Genomic DNA, 21,670 nt, shown 5'->3' with positions numbered 1-21,670 from the left:
AGAGTGGCACATATCCTTTTTTCTAATCAGTTTTTATTTTCTGATTGAAGATTTTTTAAATTCTATTTCCTGAACATGAGTATGTGGTGGCCATTTTGCCTGACACAATGACTTCTATGGGAGAGTTTTCTAGGCATGCTCTGTGACCCATGCAGAGGTCAGGAAGGAGTCGATTAGATGCGACTAGGGATGAGCAAATCGACTTAAAAAATAATCTGTTTTAATACAGTATGGAGGAGGCGCCGAAGAGCTGAAGTTATTACTTCTCACGAGACTTCGTGTAATAACTTCGGAAATTAATTTCTACTGTGAAAAACCTTTGTGCCGAACTCGAGTTTGGTTCCAAGGTACCACTTTTGGGGGTCACTTTGGAGCCTGCCACTAGGGACAATTGTGTATGGTTTGATTCATCCAGTTGGTCCTATCTTCATTCACCATGGGAAATATAAGAGCTCTCTCTCACTGCATGTTAGCAAAATGGTGAAAGAGGAACCATTGAGTGGCGCATTGATCACACAATCCTCTTCTGTAAGAGATGGAAAGGAGAAAGTCATCTAGCAGTAGTCCTACTATCTCATAATAAAGTGGTGCATTGAGTGAACCAGGACCCAATATTGGGAATGATTTTTATTTAAGGCTCCTCTCCTACTACTTCCTTGATTCTATCGCTTGAAATACCAATGGTCTGGTGCCCCTTAGTTGTCCACTTTGAACAATTCTCTTCACTCCACTCTCCACTTTGAACTTCTTCTGCTGCTGGGACCCTAGCGATTAGCTTAGAGGGAATTTGACATCAAGTGTTCGGTTCCCCAATAGCGCCACCACAGGGAAAATGAAGCATTACACTGTCCTCAATAAAATCAACCGGTTGTCCGCGTAATGCACAGATGTGTCAAGTCCTCCTCCATGAATGATGTTCTTCAGAGGTATAGCTAAGCTTTTCTTCAACTAAGGCAAATATTAGTTTGCTTGTTGGAGCTCATTGGAACCTGGTACCCCCTAGCTACATCCCTGCACTCTTTGTTCACTACTTTGGCTAATAGTTGATTATCGTGAACAGGGGTCTCCCACCTAATAGTCCAGAATCCCATACTATATATTTGAAAATAGGTTTTCTGAACCAGGTGTCTTCTTTCCTTCAGTCATCTGCATCACTCAGATTTCTTCTTTTGCCGTTGCGGCTCTAAAAATGAAATGCTTGAAGTAAACGCAAGAACCACGTCTTATGTATCACAAGATAAAATCCTGGCTTTTACAGTTGCACAAAAGAAGCTTCAATAAAGCAATATTAGCTGTCATTTTATAGCCAATAGCAAAAGCTCTTCTGCTGCGAAGCGGCACCGTTACTCTCCTCTCACAAAGTGCCGTCTCCCTGACAGATGATGAAAAATGACTGGAGGCACAGTGCATGAGCAATACTGTATTTTTCTACATCCAGGTATCCCATATGTCACTTTCACTATTCTTCTCTGGCTCTTACAGGTCACAGATTTGATGGGATGATTATTTAGAGGCTGAACTTAACATATTTGTTATTGCGAATGAATTTACCATGTTGTCATGAGTGAAAAAGGGATGGAAGGGTTATTGGAGAACCGGTGAACTGTCTCCAGTACAAAAGACAGTATTTTATGCTGCAGAAGGACAAAGAATGCACAAAGGTCTTTACATGACGGTATGAAAAAAAAAAGGAAATATGCTCAATAATGAGGAGTAACAGCAAGAGACGTAACTAGGTAAAAGGGGACCAGCCAAGAAAAGATGGAGGTAGATTCAAATATCACAACTAAAAGGAGTAACTAAATGGTATGTTTGTTGTCTATATAGGGCTATTTTAATATAAAGCAGCATTATATATCCACTTATGCAGCCCTGTCTTTGCTAACATAATCACATGAGTGAACAAGTCACTGGTTCCTACAAGGTCAACACACTCATCTCTTGCTGCTATCCTCAGCACCATGATGTGATTGGCTACAGGATATTCTATCTCCACTCACTTCAAACACTGCATGCAACCCTATTCCCGCTATCATAACCACATGAGTGAACAAGTCACTGCCTTCCACAAGGTCAATATACTGCTAGCCTTAGTACCACGATGTGATTGGCTACAGGGTATTCTCTCTCTTAACACTTCATAACACTGCTTCTGTGAAATTCAGCCCTATTCCCACTACCATAATCCCATGAATGAACAAGTCACTGTCTCCTACAAGGTCAATATACTTCTCCCCTGCTGCTAGCCTTAGTAGCATGGTCTGATTGGCTACAGTGTTCTCTTGCCACACACTTCACAACACTGCCCCTGTGACATGCAACTGGGCCCCTGTCTCACTCCTCTGCCTCTCATTATGGTGGCATCTGAACCGCATTCACCATAAGGACCTTCTAACGTCACAGGGTCATGTGACTGTGCCCCCCACCCCGTACTGTGCCCCCCACCCCGTATTGTGCCCCTTTATACCCTGCATTGTGCCCTCTTATCACACCCTGTGCAGTGCCCATAGTCATTCCCTGTACTGTACCCTCTTATACCCTTTTATCCGGTCACTGTATGGCGGTGTTATCACTATATGGCGGTGTTATCACTATATGGCGGTGGTATCCAATAACTGCATGGCCATAACTGTATCCCCTTCCCTGCCCACACCACTTTTTTTAGACCTGGCATGAGCGGGAAAAGATACAGATTGCGGTGTTAAGGACCTTTGCGCCACAGTCTGTGTCAGAAATACGCCTAATATAGACTTATTTCTATATAATAAATGATCACCTAATTGTATTATTATTCGGGCGTAGGGCTAATATCTTTATATTATATAGATTCTAGTGTATTATACTGTGCCCTGTATTTCCCAGTAGAAAATGATCCTTGGGAAACACAGTCCTCATCCCTGACCACCAGGACCAGGTAGCGCTCTGTCAGTACATGGCGGCCTCCCCTCTCCGCCACGCTGCTCCGCTGTGTACTGGTGCTCAGGGTACTTTCACACTAGCGTTTTTCTTTTCCAGCATAGAGTTCCGTCACAGGGGCTCTATACCGGAAAAGAACTGATCAGGTATGTCCCCATGCATTCTGAATGGAGATTAATCCGTTCAGTTTGCATCAGGATGTCTTCAGTTCAGTCGTTTTGACTGATCAGGCAAAAGAGAAAACCGTAGCGTGCTACGGTTTTATCTCCGGCTAAAAAAACTGAAGACTTGCCTGAATGCCGGATCAGGCATTTTTTCCCATAGGAATGTATTAGTGCCGGATCCGGCATTCAGAATACCGGAATGCCGGATCCGTCCTTCCGGTTTGCGCATGCGCAGACTGAAAAAAAGGTGAATAAATAAATGCCGGATCCGTTTTTGCCGGATGACACCGGAAAGACGGATCCGGCATTTCAATGCATTTTTTCGACTTATCAGGCATTTTTAAGACTGATCAGGATCCTGATCAGTCTTACTAATGCCATCAGTTAGCATACATTTTGCCTGATCCGGCAGGCAGTTCCGGCGACGGAAGTGTGAAAGTAGCCTTATTCTGACACTAGGGCTGGGTTCACATCCTATTTTTTCCATCCATTTAATGTATACCAAAAATGTATGCGTTAACAGATGCCTCAGACTGATGCCGTACAGTGGCGTCCGTTCACCATACAGTTCCATGGTAAAAAATCATATACGTTGATATACGTTAACGTATGCATTTTTTACTGGACTCTGCAGGATACAAAAACGTGGAGTGCTGCACATTTGTATACATCAAACCGATAGGAAAAACGTAATGTGAACACACATTGGGGGGGAGGGGGGCGTACTAAATTTCGCTGTGGGGCCCAGTCAGTTCTAGCTCCATCACTGCACAGCTCCTTCTCTCCTCCAGGCCTGGCTCACTGCTGCAGCGGGCCGCCGTAGAGAAGGAGCGCAGGGAGCTGCGGTTAGTGAATGACAGGACCACCAGCTCCCCTGCAATGATAGGTATGTGAGGGGGCCACTGGGGGGGTCATTCATCACACTGTGAGGGCCCCTTACACAGTATAATGACTCCCAGTGCCCCCCATTTAGTATAATGATCCCCATTGACCCTCCATTTAGCATAATGACCACCAGAGCCCCCATTAAATATAATAACCCCTTGTGCCCCCTCCATACAGTATAACCCCCAGTGTGGGGGCTACTGGGGGTCATTATTCTGAATGGAGGGTCACTGTGGGGTCATTATACTGTGAGGGCCCTTTACATAGTATAATGACCCCCAGTGTCCCCCATTTAGTATAATGATCACCAATGACCCTACATTCAGTATAATCACCCCTAGAGCCCCCTCCATACAGTGTTCCCCCAGTGTGGGGGCTACTGGGGGTCATTATTCTAAATGGGGGCGACTGGGGGTTATTATTCTGAATGCAGGGCCACAGGTGGTCATTATACAGTGGGGGGGGGGGGATTGGGGGTTCATTATACTGTGTGAAGGGCCACTAGTAGTCATTATACTGTATAGGGGCCACTGGGGGTCATTATACCGTGTAGGAGCCACAGGGGGACATGTCAATGTAAAAAAATGCCTCATGGGGGCCCACTGGGATTTATCGCCCAAGGGCCCACATGAACCTGGAGCCGGCCCTGTCTGTCCCCACTATAATAACCACATGAGTGAACAAGTCACTGCTTCCCACAAGGTCAATGCACTCATCTCCTGCCACACACTTCGTAACACTGACCCTGTGACATTCCGCCACGTCTTCACTATCATAATCACTGGAGTGGGCAGATCACTGCCTCTAGGTCATTCATTTTGCCACTGCAGATGAAGCTAAGTACGGTATAATTTCATTGTTCACACCCTGCACTTTGGGAGTGGAAGGGTTTTTATAGGGCTAACCTCCGGCACTCCAGCTGTAGTAAAACTACAACTCCCAAGATGTACATTAATACACATACACAAAGCATATCTTTTAGCTGTATGCAGTGTCGTTTATTTGCTCTTGTTTTTCAAAAACCTTTCTTGCAAGGTGGAGAAATGAGGTCTTTAGCATTTGTCTTTCTCAGCTAAGGCTACTTTCACACTAGCGGCAGCCTTCTCCGGCAGGCTGTTCCGGCGGGTGAATCCGCGCTGCCGCTATTGCATGCATGCTGCGCCGTAGGTCCTGCTCCGGCCCCATTGACTATAATGGGGGCTGGCCCGAGTTCCGGCAGCAGCACGGCAAACATGCCGAGAGGCGGCTGGAATAAAACTACGACATGAGAAGGCTTCCGCTAGTGTGAGAGTAGCCTAAAATAGAAAATTTCAACTTCATGTTTGATAGTCTTTCAGCCTCAGGCAAAGATTTGGGAACCACAGGAGGCTCTATTTAATATTAAACAATAATGGCTAAATCAAGTTCTCAATGAATTAAAGCCCCGCTGTACACCCTAAGTGTATAGGAATAGGACATAGACGCCCAACCTGCAGTCCTCCAGCTGTTACAAAACTACAACTCCCAGCATGCCTGGACACGCTACAAGTATCAGGGCATGTTGGGAGTTGTAGTTTTGCAACAGCTGGGGGGCGGCAGGTTGGGCATTCCTGCTATGGGATATTGATTCAATTCAAAATAACTAACAAGTATGGTTTTATTTCAGGTTAATACTGTATTTAAAGGGCATCTGACAGCAGTTTTGTACCATGAAACTGGCTGACCTGTTGCATATAAGCCTATAGTCACCTATTACTTCCCCACTATTACAAGCACCCCACTATTACAAAATGCATAAGCCCACTCACAACACTAAGGTTGCCTCCTCGAATGGGACCTACTCTAATTTGGCGCGGCGACCACTGACTCTGTAGCACTGCACCAGCAGGCGGTGGGACCCAACAGTCAAACAGCACCCCTGCTGCTAGACAAAGCCACCCTGGCACTGGGTCCTAGATCAGTGGGATGTGCGATCCATGCTTTTCTCTCTTTTTTTGGGGGTGGAGGGGGGGGGGGATTTTATCATAATCGGTCTCTTCCTATGGCATCAACTCTCCTCCCAGTCACCCCAGTTGCACTTAATTTACAGGAGACTGCAGAAAGGTTAATTAACTCCTGAGACCACATGAAAAGATGAGTTTTTAAAATCTGTTCACATGGTGCGGCGCTGCATGGCGGCTGTTGTTGCTGTGGTGCTATGCCTGTGGGTTGGTGCTGTGCAGTGCCAGGGGGGCTTAGTCTGACAGCAGGGGTGCTGTTGGACTGCTAGGTCGCGCCCCCTGATGGCGTGGTGTTGCACTGCACCATTTTAGAGTAGGTACCCAACCATAGAGGCAACCTTGGTGTGGTGAGTTGGCCTATGCATTTTGATCAAAACTTATACTAATGCCTCATGTACACTATGTAGATTAGGGCTTGGTATACTATTATTTACACCAAAAAGTGATAAGAATTGGGCTGAGAAGCCATAATAGATCAATGCATAGCATGGGAAGTGCGAAACTACTGTGCATTGCATAGCATTCACCAGCGAATGCCTACAAATACAGCTCTGCCATGGTGTACAGGGTTTTGTGATGCACTGCTGGATTTTAGTGACACGTCCAGCACCTCTCCTGATGGAATATAGGTAAATCTAAAGAGGCAATACATTGTGAACGTTAAAGTGACCCTGCCTGACTTTGGCTTATCGTGTTATTTGGCTTTCTCTCTAAATAGAATCAATTAGCAGAACAGATGCATCAGGTAATCAGCACGTATTACTGCTATTCCACATTATGCTACTGTGCATTGATTTTTTTTTTATGATGGGAAGGAGGAAATGAAGATGACCGCAACATGTCATGATGAAGCAGAGCAGATAAATAGAGAGGCAACTTTTTAAAATTTTGTTTTAGTCCCATTTCACAAACTACATTTTAGAGCATTTTTAGTTGCATTTTTTTTGTTTGGTCAAAAACACCGCAGTGAGATGTTACAAAAACATGACTGCTTTCTTTCAAATACGGCACCACTCCTGTCTAGCATACAGAGCATTTTGGTTTGTGGTATTTTGTGCAACATACTGTGGATATGGTGTTTTTTCTGGAATCTCCTCCATAGGTTTCTCTAAAGGACATGAAGAATTCTAGAGCATCTCTTCTCACGACTCTGTGTTGTGCTATTACTTTGTTATTCCTGCTAGAAGTTACAATATGAATGAATTACTAGCAGTTTCCATTGAAGGTCTGCAACGTGATGCCCCCCAGGGCCCATCATGTCCCAGGTTTATAGGAATTACCGAGTGGTGTGGTGCAGCCTAATAGTCTGTGTGTGTGTGTCACGATGCTCCTACCTGGATACCGTTGATCCGCTGGGTTAGGCTCCAGTGCAATAAAGGGGAGAGTTGTAGGAGGTGGAGAATGAATCGAGTCCAGACTTGATGAAAGATCAACAACTTTACTTGAAAAAAACAGGTTTTGGGGTAAACTGGCAGGCAAACTTGAATACCTTGCTCTGTCTTTCTCTGCTGTGCTAGACTCTGGCTTCTGTCTGGTAGCTGGACTTTAGGACTGTTCTGGTACCTTTTGAGTGGGGTGCCTTTGGCTGTTGAGCCCCTAGTGATACTCTGTTGGTATCTGTAAGGAGTCATGGTGCTCTATAAGCTGCTTCCTTTTAGGGACTCAAGCTGCAGTAGGGGCGGCCATTCCCCTCACTCTGCAATGCTGATTTATCTGCTTCCGACACTAGACTTCACTCTCTCTAACTGTAGATTCCTGAAACTCTTCCCTTGGTAGGAAGCAGGACTATCCCACTTCTGCATAAAAGGGGGAGAATGGAATAGTAAGTAGAATTCTATCTAAAGATCTGTCTCTGCCAGATACACTGCCACCTGCTGGGGAACCAGGCACAGTACATGAACATAACAGTTTCATAGCAATATTATGAATGCACAGTGTAAGAGGACCTGGAATAAATACACAGATGACATTATTGCTAGCCATTAGAGACAGTAGCAAGGTGTAAGAATGGTAGTACCCGCTCAGGGGGAACTATAGGTCCATCTAGACATTACCAGATGGGGATATGTCCCTGCACAATCTGCACAATCTGACACTGGCAGCACTGAGTGGATAGTATCAGATTGTGCAGGGACAAACCCCCAACTGGTAACCCCAGGACCTTCATTGCAGACTGCTAGTAATTCATTCCTTATTTCTATCAGGAATAATAAAGGAATGGGACAATATAGGGTAACAATAACAAATGCTCTAGAATTTTTATTTCAAGGGGGGTGCACATAGTTACTAAAACATGTCAGGAGAGGTTACAGGTCTTCTTTAAACAACTGGACAAGACAAGGGTGAGATTTCCTGTGGCTTTCAGATCTCTCTGGGAGTCGTTACTTTTCCAGCAAAGTCTGGAGAGCTGTGGATTGGGGACTATTACACAAAAGAATAGTATATATCATTAGTTGAGTGATATACTGTAGTCAGACTCCTGCAGTCCTTTCATCGCTGGCTATAAGATTGACCTCATTACCAGTTCTCTTGACTAATTGCCTATTTACATAAAGCAAAGAGAGTTCAGATCGGAACAGTTTCAAACTCTCTTAATGATAATTACTCTTGTAAATGAGCAAAACAATCAACGAAGAATGCATAAGGCACTTGTCCCTTGACAAAATAGATGATTCATATAGATTTTTTTTTTAAAAATACTGCTTCCTATACGACCAGAACAATGTTTCTTGGAGCTTGCTCTATGAACACAGGGGGTCATTTATCGAGGCACAGGTCTCTACATCACTTTGAGGCTTGGTTCTGCCAGCCGTATGGTTTAAACTACGGCAGCTTCCTTGCCATTTTCCACTTCATTAAGTGCCATAGAAAATGGTAAATGAGACGGCCTGGCCGTTTTGCCCTCTTACCACGGCCACGCCACGCGCCCTTTTTCCTCCACCTCGGAAAAGTGGCATGAGTGGGGAAGAGGCACAGATTTTTCAGCAAAACCCCTTTTGCGACAAAATCTGTGCCTAAAATACGCCCAAAAGTGGCGTATATTTCTTCATAAGTGCTTAAAAAGGGATTTCCACTCCAGCTATGAAAACATCCATATATCATTAAATAAGAAGACAGAGCAGCCGTCAAAATTTGGCAATTATAGTTTGTTGCTTTCAAAGATATTTGCTTTGTGGCAACAAGAAGTGCAGCCAATGGTGTGGCCAATGGGCATATGTAAGGGGTGTCAGACCTTATCTAGGATCTTTTTTGGCTACTAAATGGTTTGCATGGTTTGCATGGTTCCCTATTTGAGGATGATGGAAGGAACCAGGTGGAACATTAGCAACTTGGAACAGCAGCTCTGCTGATCTCACAAGGACCAAACAACTTGATGGTTACAGTGTTCTAGGCAACTAGCTTAGTGCTTGCAGTCTTACATTGGGCAAAAAAAGCATGTGGTCACAGTCTTTCAATAAAGGCACCAGCACTTGATATTACTCTACTACACCTGGTGTAGTAGAGTAATGTCAAGTGCGTGGTGTAGTAGAAGTCAGTAAACCAGCTTCAACACAATATAAAGTCCTGTAGTACATTCAACAACAGTCTGTAGACAGTGCAAATTCTTCCCAGAAAATGCTGGAAGCATGTAGTAGAGTAATGTCAAGTGCGTGGTGTAGTAGAAGTCAGTAGACCAGATTGAACACAACATAAAGTCCTGTAGTACATTCAACAACAGTCTGTAGACAGTGCAAATTCTTCCCAGAAAATGCTGGAAGCATGTAGTAGAGTAATGTCAAGTGCGTGGTGTAGTAGAAGTCAGTAGACCAGCTTGAACACAACATAAAGTCCTGTAGTATATTCAACAACTGCAAATTCTCCCCAGAAAATGCTGGAAGCAATTGCCCCTCTGTTATTTCTTAGTAAAGTCTCTTTCACTCGAATCTCTGGATGATAACTGTATTCTATATATAACTCCTGCAATTTGCATGGTAGCATGCAGGTTAAAAGATATAAAAGGCCAAGTCATTTCTAAAGGTGTGTAGGGTGTCTTAACTTGTTACCCCCTCCACAGCAGTAGGGTCTGAAAAGCTTTGCACAGGTTACTTTGCTGAGTAACTGCAGCCATGGCACGTAATCTGTAACAAGCCATAATAAAAAAAAAACTTAAACATAATGCAGCCATAAATATTAATGGATCATAATGTAAAGTGACATATTTCAAACCAGTGGGTACATCTTCTCTATGACAATTTAAAGGTAGAGCTGCTAGCAGTATTAGAATTATTTATAAATGTTTCAATCGCTATATTGATTTTACAAGTGACAATTTAACGATTTGCTTTAGATCCATGAAAATTAAATTCTATTCATGTAACTTCAGCTTTCCATCGTTTGATTGTTTGTCAATATCTGCACTCGGAGAGCTGCTGCCAAATGCGACTATTAAAACAGAACAGGCAGGTCGCCAATGGCCAAGATCAGATATTGTATGCATGACTGGGATTAAATATTTGCTGCACTGTCATCTGTCCTCCTCACAGACAAACTTTTAGGTATTTAGCAATTTTTCCCATCAACTATGGCAGGATTTCTAATGGAGGCTCCGGTGGATATTTAAGCAGAGCCATAGCTAATACAGTATAAATCCACAAAGTAATTTACTCATACTTGACTACAATCCTGATTTTCACAGACTGTCCCATAAATTGTACCACAAAAGAAAAGGATTCATACTGATATATTAGCATGACAGGTCTTGTAAAGTCTCACGATTTCCAATAAAAATATTGGTAAGTGTGTAAGGTACGCAGGTGGATGGTGACAAACTGGTGAATTTTTATTCAATATGGATGCTGTCTCTTTAAGAAACCGAGTTGATAGCAGAGAGGGTGTAACTACAGTCTCTGTAGAATTGGTTTAACTTTATACAGTCTCTCAGGGGCCGTACTTACTCTACCTGCTAGTGGGCGAGGGACCCCCTTGTGCTCGATCTCTATCTCTCCAAGGCAGGACCTTTTTTTTTGCTGCTGTAGAGGATATGGCCGGGCACTTATGAGGTCTTGCTTGTCTGACACATGTCCTCCACACTCTGCTACCTTGCACTGGTCCTTGTTGTACTCTTCCTTCAGTACCACACAATGCTCTGCCTGCCTTTGTACCTGTCTGGGCTGCACTGGTTCACTTAGGTGGCCGCATCACACCACCCCTGAGCTCTGGTAACAGACCCTGCTCTGGATCTCCTGCATTGCACTCCTCTCCTTCTCCAGGCCATGGCTGAACTGTTCTTCCTTTGTGGCAGGCTTTGTCTTCTCCTGTTATCCCTAGCTGAGAACTGGCTCCCTCTGCTGGACTGAAATGATGACAAGAAGTCTCTATGTCCCAGCAATGCAACAGCTCCTCCTGACACTATAAGTGTGCACCCTAATGCATTGCATTCTGGCATCTTAATATTGTACAACAGTTGGTGTAAAGTCTGCAGAGAATGCACTTTACAGACTCATAGGGGTAACTGTCAGAGCTAAAAAGCAAGCAGAATTGTGAATGCAGCTCTGGATGTGAATGACGTTTAAAGGCTATGCACACCTTTGGGGGCAATTTTTTTTATTGCATTGTACTTATTTCAAGCTAAAATCATTTTTTCAATTGGTCTTTATTAAAATGTGAGCACTTTTCTCTGTACACCCTTGAGATTCTTTAGTACCAAGCTCTGTAATTTGACTGTTTTCCATTTAGGCAGCCCAGGTGACAACTCTCTTATCTCTGATCTTAAACACTCATTATAGCTCAATTCTTATCTTCCTAATAAGAATGGGGTTTAAATAAGTGTTTATGACCTTTTAGTAATTTAGAGGTAAGATTTATTAGATGTCGGGCATGAAGTTAAAGTGAAAGTACAATTCATACAGCTAGACAGTTAACCCTTTGTGAAAGAATGGCAGAATATTTTTAAAAAATTGAAAGAAAAATGTAGCCCATAATGAGTAAAATGCAATCATAAACAAAAATTGTTCCCAAAGGTGTACATAGCCTTTAAGGAATGTAACTAAAAATAGGCACAAAGTGAGCAAAGTATTTGAAAATTTTATTTGTTTTCCTGTACAGATTTCATCCAGAATATGTAAACGTTGACAATTCCTTTAAATTCTCCATGTACCACACTGCCACCACCTGCAGGCTGGACATGGTAATTGATGTAATATTATCCAAATCTTATGAAACACTGACATGAATAGATTGAAATTTGTATTAATGGTTATATTTGTGACATTCACTCTAATTATAGCAAATGATTTATATGGGCTCTGGCATTTTATTTAATGATACCTCCATGTGCATAATAAATAGCTAATCAAAGCCTCTGTAAATTTAAGTAATGTTGCCAATGAATGACGGCACATTTTTCCCCCCAGCAGAAACAGCATCGTATATAAAATGTTATAAGTGCTTCTTGGCTTGGGAGTGATAAGATGGAATGGGATAGGGGGGCAGGAGGTGAAATGGCTTGGCAGGAAAATAGGGTAAATGTTCCCATTTCTCATTGTTTGATTGGCAGCAGCTGTTAATCTTGTAAACCATTTTTCTTTCTTTGTATTTTTATATGGAAGTTATTAATGCACAATAGAAAACATTTTGTATTAGAAAACATTTGCACAGATTGGAAGATGGAAGATTGAAGAAAGACAGACAAATTCAGCCCTTGCTAGTGGTCAGAAGATGACACAACCAACACAATCCAATGTAGGCTGCCAGTGGTCATCTCCAGATGGCCTATCCACCTATAATCTATAATAATCAGCCTCTTGATATTGGAGTGATGAAAGGAGAAGGTTATTTCTGCGCACATACAAGTTGTAATATTGCCACCAGTGGGTCAATTAGGCAGGGTTGGACATATCCACCAGTAGTAACGTGCCTTGGGACTTTTAGTGCCAATGATCACCACAGACAATTGTATCCTTATTTTCCACTTCCACCGATGTCCCATATCTTCAGAACCTACTAAGGCCCTGCCTACCAGAGGCTTTCACAGGTCCAACAGAAGACAATCCCATTTTGTGACTTTGGAGCCCATCACTTTCCACTAGGGTCTACTTCTTATGGGTTGATTCACAAATAATCTATTAGACCTTATTAAAGTTATGTCCGGTGTGTGCAATGATAGCAACAAAGATTTCCATGAAATTAAGAGTTGCCGTGCACAAGCTCTGTATAAATGGAAGGTGGAGCTTCAGACACATTACATCTGTTCCTACCAAAGATTTCCAACCTTACACTAGTGTTAGACAATATTAAGTTGCTAATGTTGCTCTAAAGCTGGCTATACATGTTAGATACATGTAGGTAATCCTGTTGATTTCGGCTGGGCCAGCTGACCATTTATTGTGTATGGTGATCTCTCAACTTTGCCCTAGTGACAAATTTCAAGGAAGATAAAGATTGGCTGTTGGATTTCAACATTGATCCTTTTGTGCCTGAGAAGATAAGCTTCTACAGTGAATGCATCTATATGCAACAGCTGTCTCCCCCTGGCTGAGCCAAGCATACATGTGTATGGAGGGATTGGAAGAGATAGCTGTTGACCGAAGAAATGTCTAATGTATATGACCAGCTATACAGCAGATATCTTGATTATATGAGAAATTGCAGACTAAATAAAAAAGGATTCCTCAAGTCTAACTCAAAATCAGAAAATTAAAGGGGATCTGTCAGCAGTATGGACCATGCTAAACTGCTGACAGCACTTTTGTAGAAGAGCAGGAGTAGTGTGATTATGAAGGTTTATTCTGCTCTCAAGTGCCCAGTGCAGAGCTTCACTGTGATGTGCTCTCTACAGCTGTCACAAAGAGCAGAAGAAGGAGCTGCAACGCCGTTCAATACAGAGAACACTTTATAGTGAAGCTCCTCCTCCTGGGCACTTGGTAGAAAAGGATTTGGCAAAATAAAACTTCATATTCACATTACTCCTGATGAGAAAAGCTCCACAAAAGGTATGCTTGTGCTGGTCTCCCCAGCCCCTACCTAGTGCTGTCAACAGTTTAGCATGGTCAAAGACGCTGACAGACTCTGTTTTAAGTGGGACGGTGGTTATCCTTACATCCAAAATCTCCAATAGCTATACTCAGATTAGTGCAGGAAGCTAAGACATGAGGATATGTTCGTAATGGGGTTTCTTACACTGGAGTGCTGGTGGTCAATGGTTCATACTTCATAGTCACAATAGAGCCAGATTTTTTTGTCTATACCAAAGAAACCCATTTTGTAAAATTTTGTTTTGTAATAAAAATATATATGTCATCATATTTCTGTGGACTTGAAGGGAATCTGTCAGGAAAGTCACTGTTAGACCAGACAACAATGTCTTGTTGGGGTAGCTGAGCTGAATGTAATGATACTTTTTACTTAGTGATCCATTGCTTTATTCTGAAGAAAAAAAAATACTTTTAATCCCTAGGCAAATGAACAGTTAAGTGCATGAAGGGCAGGATCAAGTCACTCTGTGCACCCTTGTTCCACCTGCTTCCAGCTTTCCCCTCCCTCTCCTTCTTGTTTGACAAAGCCAGATGAGATAACTATGCAGGAACCTGGCCCTCTGAATCAAGAAGGAGAATAAGGGTCTGGAAGAGGAAGCAAGAGTAGCATGGGTGCACAGAGTGGCTTGATCCCACCCTTGGTGCACATAACTGCTCATTTGCATATGGATTAAAAATATTAGTAAAATACTACAAGGGCTCAAAAACCATTAATGTTTTACATATAGCATCAGATATAGAATTTAATGTACCATGTATTGTTCTAAGCCTGTGATGGCTAACCTCCAGCACTCCAACTGTGGTAAAACTACAACTCCCAAGATGTACACTTGCTTGGCTGTTCTCAGAACTTCATAGAAATGAATGGAGCACGCTGGGAGTCGTAGTTTCACCACAGCTGGAGTTACGGAGGTTAGCCATCACTATTCTAAGCAAATGCTGCACAAATCTCCTGTGTGACCCTGGAACCAATAATGGACCACACCACTGAATCCATGATGACTAAGTGAAGCTCTACATCAAGTTCTATTGTAGGGGTCAGCAACCTCCGGCACTCCAGCTTTGGTGAAACTGCAACTTCCAGCATGCTCCATTCCAGGGACGTAAATACCATAGCGGCAGACCATGTGATTGCTTTGGGGCCCTGGGCCAAAGGGGGCCCAGTCTTAGTTGGGATTATCTCCTCTTCTACTGGAGGTGAAAACTTGGTCAGGACTCTACCCTCTAAAGCAGCGGTTCTCAACCTAGGGGTCGCGACCCCCTTGGGGGTCGATCGGCCCTTTCCGGGGGGTCGCCTGAGGCTTCCTATTGTGGGTCGCCCGCACAACGGCAGCGGCCCCTTATCCTCGCGCAAAGGAAGGGATGTCCTATCACTGCCTGTGCTTGAAGGAGCCTGACGTCTGGACGGGTAAGTCGGGCCGCCTGTCTGCTGAGGTCCGAGTTTTTTCGTTAATGACACCGCCGCTGAGCACCACTGCCACCAATGATTTAATTGAGCCTGGCTAATTTTATTTTAATTATTTGGCTGAGCAAGGCTTAATTTATTTGGGGGACATGAAGCACCGCTGATTTATTTATTTGGGGGACCCTGAGCACTTCTGATTTATTTATTTGGGGGACCCTGAGCACCATTTATTTATTTATTTGGGGGTGGACCTGAAGCACCGCTGATTTATTTATTTGGGGGACCCTGAGCACCGCTGATTTATTTATTTGGGGGAGACCTGAAGCCCCGCTGATTTATTTATTTGGGGGACCCTGAGCACCATTGATTTATTTATTTGGGGGACCCTGAGCACCGCTGATTTATTTATTTGGGGGAGACCTGAAGCCCCGCTGATTTATTTATTTGGGGGACCCTGAGCACTACTGATTTATTTATTTGGGGGACCCTGAGCACTTCTGATTTATTTATTTGGGGGGGACTTGAAGCACCACTGATTTATACACCATGCTTCAATACAAAATTTCATTTATTTGTAATTAGAAATAAATATTTGACAATATATAACATTTTGTCTTTGTGATTAATTACTCTGCTTTAATTATGTTCAATTTGTAGCAATAAAAATACATCCTGCATATCAGATATTTACATTACAATTCATAACCGTAGCAAAATTAGTTATGACGTAGCAAGGAAAAAAATGTAATGGTTGGGGGTCACCACAACATGAGGAACTGTATTAAGGGGTCACGGCTTTAGAAAGGTTGAGAACCACTGCTCTAAAGGAACAACTTTTAGCAAATGAGGCAATGGCAAAATGGCCCAAGGGTCATTGTAAAGGGTTTAGGCAGAAACCCTTCTGTCCTTTGTGGGGGGCCTGGCTTGTTCCTTGTATTAGGTCCTTACTTCTCTATGTTCGCCACTGCTCCATTCACTACTATAGAAGTTTCGAGAACAGCCAAGCAAGTGTGCATGCTGGGAGCCGTAGTTTCACCACAGCTGGAGTGCCGAACGTTGCTGATCCCTCCCCTATTCTAACACTTATTTGATACAAAATTAGGAAAGAAAAATTTAAGAACAGAAATGAATTCACTCATCCCAGTTACATCCTCTTTTTGTCTTTTATTACCGCTAAGTAAGCCATGTCATCGTGCCAAAAAATGGTGGCCATTCATGATAAGAGAAAGGTTACACTGATTAAACAAACAAAACCTTTTCAGAGAAATCTGCTGCAGACACTGCTAGGAGGGGAAAAAAAACATTGACAAAGCAAAAATAAAAAATAAAATGGAACAGAAGGAGAGGAGAACACATGGCTGGGCAGCAGATTCTGACTTTGCTTCTGTTACACATATCTGCTTTTAAATTAACTATAGTGGGACATGAAAAGTCTCTGACATATGCGTACTCTATGTGACAGATACTGCATATTTCAGACAATGTGTAAGGCAGTACTTGCCAACTTTGTACACACAGAAGATTTTTTCCTTTAAGAAAAATACGCTGCACAATCCACAACAGAAATCTGAGACTGACCCTCAGCTTTCTGCCATGGATTTAGATTGTATGGGTCGAATTCGCTACTGTTTCTGTGAGGGATCTGCATCAGTATGGGACCTGCTTCTATATTTTTTTTCCCATGGAGCGAATTTCAAATCTGCACTCAAAAAAGATCTGTACCATGTAAACCACGTCATGGATTTCTCTTCGAGAACAATGGGAGGAAGATTTCAAGTGTCGATTTCAGCACAAAATATGTACGTGCTCTAATTTAATTTGATAGTACTCTGACTGAACATACCCCTAGGGTGGAGTTCTTACATTGTAAGGTAACATTATGAGGGTACATGAGTGATCATTCAGAGGGTTCGAACACTTTCCATGAAACCTAAAGATTTCCATCAATGCTTAAAGCAGTTGTGTTATTAACAAAGCCCACGTAGATATTCCCTGTTTTAGCATATGGTCATCACATGAGCCAGAAAGGACAGCCATGTAATACTCCCTCAGCCTCGGTGGAACAGTCTTGCCAAAGAAGGCTTTGACCAGCAAAATCAGCTGTTTTCTTGGGGTGCTTGGAGTTGGACCTACAGTAATCAGTTGATTGCTCCAGAGACTGCAAATGAAAGGCGGTTGTCTCTAATGAGACAGACAGACAGTCCAGGGAAATTGAATATCTATTTTTGTATATTCATAGGTAGGATTTGATGGACCTCTGCTTCTTTTTTCAACCTTTTTCAATTATGTAAATATGGGAATGATTTTGGATTGTAGACATGGCCCCAGTCCCTCTAAAAAGAACATTCTTAATAAATTTGCTGCATGGTACGTCAGCGTATTTCTTAGCAAAATCGGTATAAGAAATGTATAAAACATGTGTTAATAAATTCTCTCCTCCCCTACTTTCTTCAAAATGGAAGACTTCAAAGTTATCTACTGTTCCACAGTGGACTGCCAAACCTAAACAACCAGGGGCGGACTGGGAACTTAAAGTGGCCCTGGAAAAATACTAAAGTGGCCTTGTTTTGTAGTAGAGTTCTAATTCTTGGAAGGCAGGGCTAACAGAAATGCGGCAGTGCCAGCAATACCATATTGTGGCACATTATACTACCCCAACAGAGCCAAATACCACAGTCCTCACAAAATACAGCCAGCAGCATAAAATACATCCCCAAAATCTTCCACTGGCCAGCCGTGAGGAAGACTCAAGAGGCCCCCTGGACATTGGCCCACTAGGAAATTTCCCTGTAAGGTATATGGTCAATCCGCCCCTGTAAACAACTATAGAGGGCACCATGGTGGTTCAGATGTCAGCATTGTTGTCTTGCAGCATTGGGGTCCTGACTCCAAATCCAACATCTGCATTAAGTTTGTATATTATTCCTCTGCTTTCATGGGTTTTCTGACACACTCCAAAAACATAATAAGTTGATTTGTAATTTAGGTGGTGAGCCCAAACAGTACAGGGACTGATGTTTGCAGAACTGTCACACTTGGAGATCCAGTTACCTTCAAAGTATTCAGCAAGGTTTAAGTAGACTTTCCAGAGTGTTACCTAAATTATCTGTCTCAGCTTACCTTAGCCGATTCTGCATTCTCGGCTGCGATCATATGACTGCCCAACTATTTGTTGGCTTTTCTGTTCAGGTCCCGACCGGATGTGCTCCTGTGTCTTCCTGTTCAGCTGTATGTGCGTTATGTTTCTAAATGTCCTTGCTGAGCCTGCAGCTGCTTGGAGATCGTGCAACTGCAGGAGCGGGGAGCCTGTTGTCAGCAACAGTCGGGCTCCCCTTAGAGAGGATAGAGATGGTTTATTACTAGAGATAAGCGAAGTATTCAAAAATTCGATTTGGCTGCTTCGCCAAATTTTACAATTTTTTTTCTTTGTGACGAATTACTTTGTCACGAAGCGCATTTCTTTGTAAGTAGTGGGTGCAATGACATGGAGCGGTGATTGCGCCTCTCTCCATCATTGTACCCCTCAGATACATTCGTAGCTGATCATGGCATCTGACAGTGATGATACAGTGTAAAATAAAAAAAAGTTACATTTATTTATTTTATGCACTTATATAGCACTACTATATTCCGCAGCGCTTTACAGACATTAGTATCCAACTGTCCCCCAATGGGGCTCACAATCTAAGTTCCCTATCAGTATGTCTTTGAAGTGTGGGAGGAAACCCACGCAAACACAGCGAGAACATACAAGCTCCATGCAGATGTTGTCCTTGGTCAGATTCGAACCTAGGACCCCAGCGCTGCAAGGCACCAGTGCTAACTACTGAGCCACCGTGCTGCTCATCCATTTGCGCCCGAGGGGCTGGCCGCCACCATCTTGATTAAATATCTAGCGTGAAATCTTGCACGGCCTGTGATGACGTCATCATGTTGGCTGTTGTGGTGACATCATATGTCACCACGCACCTGATCTTTAATCAAGATGGCGGCGGCCCATCGAGAGCAAATGGATGGTAAGTATAAGGTAAGTATCATTTTTTTTTTTTTTCACCGCCATTAAGGGAAAATAGATTCTCCACCACGAAGCACAAGGAAATTTTCCCTGAATTTCGATTTCACTCAACACTATTCATTACCGTTCCACCATCTTTCGATAAACAGCACTCAATGAGTATACAGAACAGAAAGCTGACGTTTGCTCCCTCCACCCAAGTGATCATGTGATTTCCAGGTGCAGTTGGGTCCAGATCAGCTCTTCATTTTGGCTCTAGAGGTTGTATTCCCCTTGTAACTGGGCCTAATATGACCCAGAGAAATCAGCAATAAAAATATTGATCTTATGGGTGGCACAAGGTGGAAAGTAAAATAACTAAATAAATAAATCCATCAATCAATAAATAAATAAATCCAAAATAAAATATGAACACCACCACTAGCCCACACCACAGTTTCTAGTCCTGCACACAGTGCCTGTAAAGCATACTGTATATCCACTATGGAAAAACAGCCATACAATCTATGTAAAAACAGCTGTAATGGAAAGGGGACACCATTTAAAAAGAATTGTATTTGCACTTTGTGCTATATAGAAATTAAAAGCAAAAATATTAAATGAAAAATGACATAAAAGTAAAGCTAGTGTATCATTCAAGTCAATGGGACTGAGCTGCAATATACTATAAAATGTGTGGCGCTGTGCTTGGTAAGCTTGGTGCATTGGCCTCTCCAAACGGCTGATCGGCAGTGGTGCTAAGAGTCTGACCACTGCTTATATGATATTTTTAACCTATCCTGAGGATAGGATAGCCACTTTCTGGTAATGCCGGAACTAGAGAATTCTGACGGACTTTTCTCTGCCGATCAGGCTGTTTTCTAACGCTGGTGTGAAACTAGAATTATTGCTTTTGAACCACATGTACTTAAAAAAAATGAAAATGTGCATGCTCATTAATGTTGGAAAACTGGTTGAACTGGTTGAATAAAATAGCCTTCGTAATCATTTCCTCTTTGGGATCACAAGTAATGTGTTCATTTGTAGAACTACATCCCTTGGTTGTCTCCACGCTCTGCTTTTATATTAGGTAGTTCTCCTTTGTTTATTGTGCTGTCTTACTTGTTTGTTAGGTGTGATATATTATGCTACTTTGCCAATTTATGCAACAATATTTTACATGCAACCCTTATGTTTTTGGTTTATGTATTACTTTTTGAAATCCAATAAAAAGATATTAAAATAAGTAAAATGAATGTAAGTGATGCCGCAGTGTTCACATGCACGCAGTCCGCTAATAGGGGGAAAATTCAGTTTTTTTTGCTTCTATTCTAGCTGTTATTTCAAGGAACCAAGAAGGTCCAGGGGAGCAGGGGAAGGCGGTGCTCATCCCGAAAGACGATCAAGAGAAAATGAAAGAGTTATTCAAAATCAATCAGTTTAACCTCATGGCCAGTGACTTAATTGCTTTAAATAGAAGCCTGCCGGACGTGAGACTGGAAGGGTAAGATCTACGATACAGATTCTACGTTTTCTTTTTGCTGTTCTCAATCTAGTGGTGATAAAAAGTTTGCAAGTTTTGATATAAATTAGAACAAGCAATCAGGTCAAAACTGTATATGCCATAGAGGCAGCAACACGATCAAGCCAACAAGTAGAAGGGTAATGCCACTCTTGTTGCTACAATGGATGTGGTGTCTATGGTATGAACTGACACATGACCCTGTTTTCTATTGGGCCCTTTCTGATTAATAGAATTTTTGATGCATGTTAAACTTTCCATAGAACTTTTTTTTGGTGTTGAAGAAGTTGTTCACCCCAGGGACCTTTTCTACAGATCTTCCAGCATGGTTGGACCTGTGGTGGTAATCATACTTACCTGATCCTCGACACTGGGTTCTTGCTCCATCACTGCCCTACTGGTCCTGGGTCTCCCCACGTCAACATCTTATTTGACGCAGGTCACATGACTGCTGCAGCCAATGACTGGCCTCAGCGGCGACGTGTCACCCATACATCACATGACCCAGTGACACGTTGCTACTGCAGCCAATCATTGGTTGCAGAGATCATGTGACCCACATCAAACCATACGTTGATGCGGGAAGACCCTGCATTTTAAAGGGAATCTGTCACCAGCGACCTCCCTATAAATTGTTTGCACAGACACATAGCTGAAGTTCACCTGATTAAAATGCTGTTGGTTTTTTTTGACCCGAGGAGCCGTTCCAGAGCTACCGTATGATACTTTTTCCTAATATGTAAATTAGGCTTCTTGTGCAATGAGGAATTCATCATTGCTCTTGCCACACCCA

The 21,670-nt window shown here is 42.7% G+C and overlaps 1 protein-coding gene across 1 annotated transcript in view; it reads left to right on the top strand.

Annotated features, from left to right (window-relative positions):
* GALNT13 (polypeptide N-acetylgalactosaminyltransferase 13) overlaps window positions 1-21,670 on the top strand; it is a 397,996-nt gene that overhangs the window by 114,758 nt on the left and 261,568 nt on the right. Inside the window, exon 2 of the mRNA XM_040441045.1 lies at window positions 20,691-20,859. Coding sequence (XP_040296979.1) covers window positions 20,691-20,859 — 169 coding nt within the window. The remainder of the gene's footprint in view (window positions 1-20,690; window positions 20,860-21,670) is intronic.

This window comes from Bufo bufo, chromosome 7, assembly GCF_905171765.1.
Source record: "Bufo bufo chromosome 7, aBufBuf1.1, whole genome shotgun sequence".
Taxonomy (NCBI): domain Eukaryota; kingdom Metazoa; phylum Chordata; class Amphibia; order Anura; family Bufonidae; genus Bufo; species Bufo bufo.
This window is presented reverse-complemented; position numbering and strand designations above follow the sequence as displayed.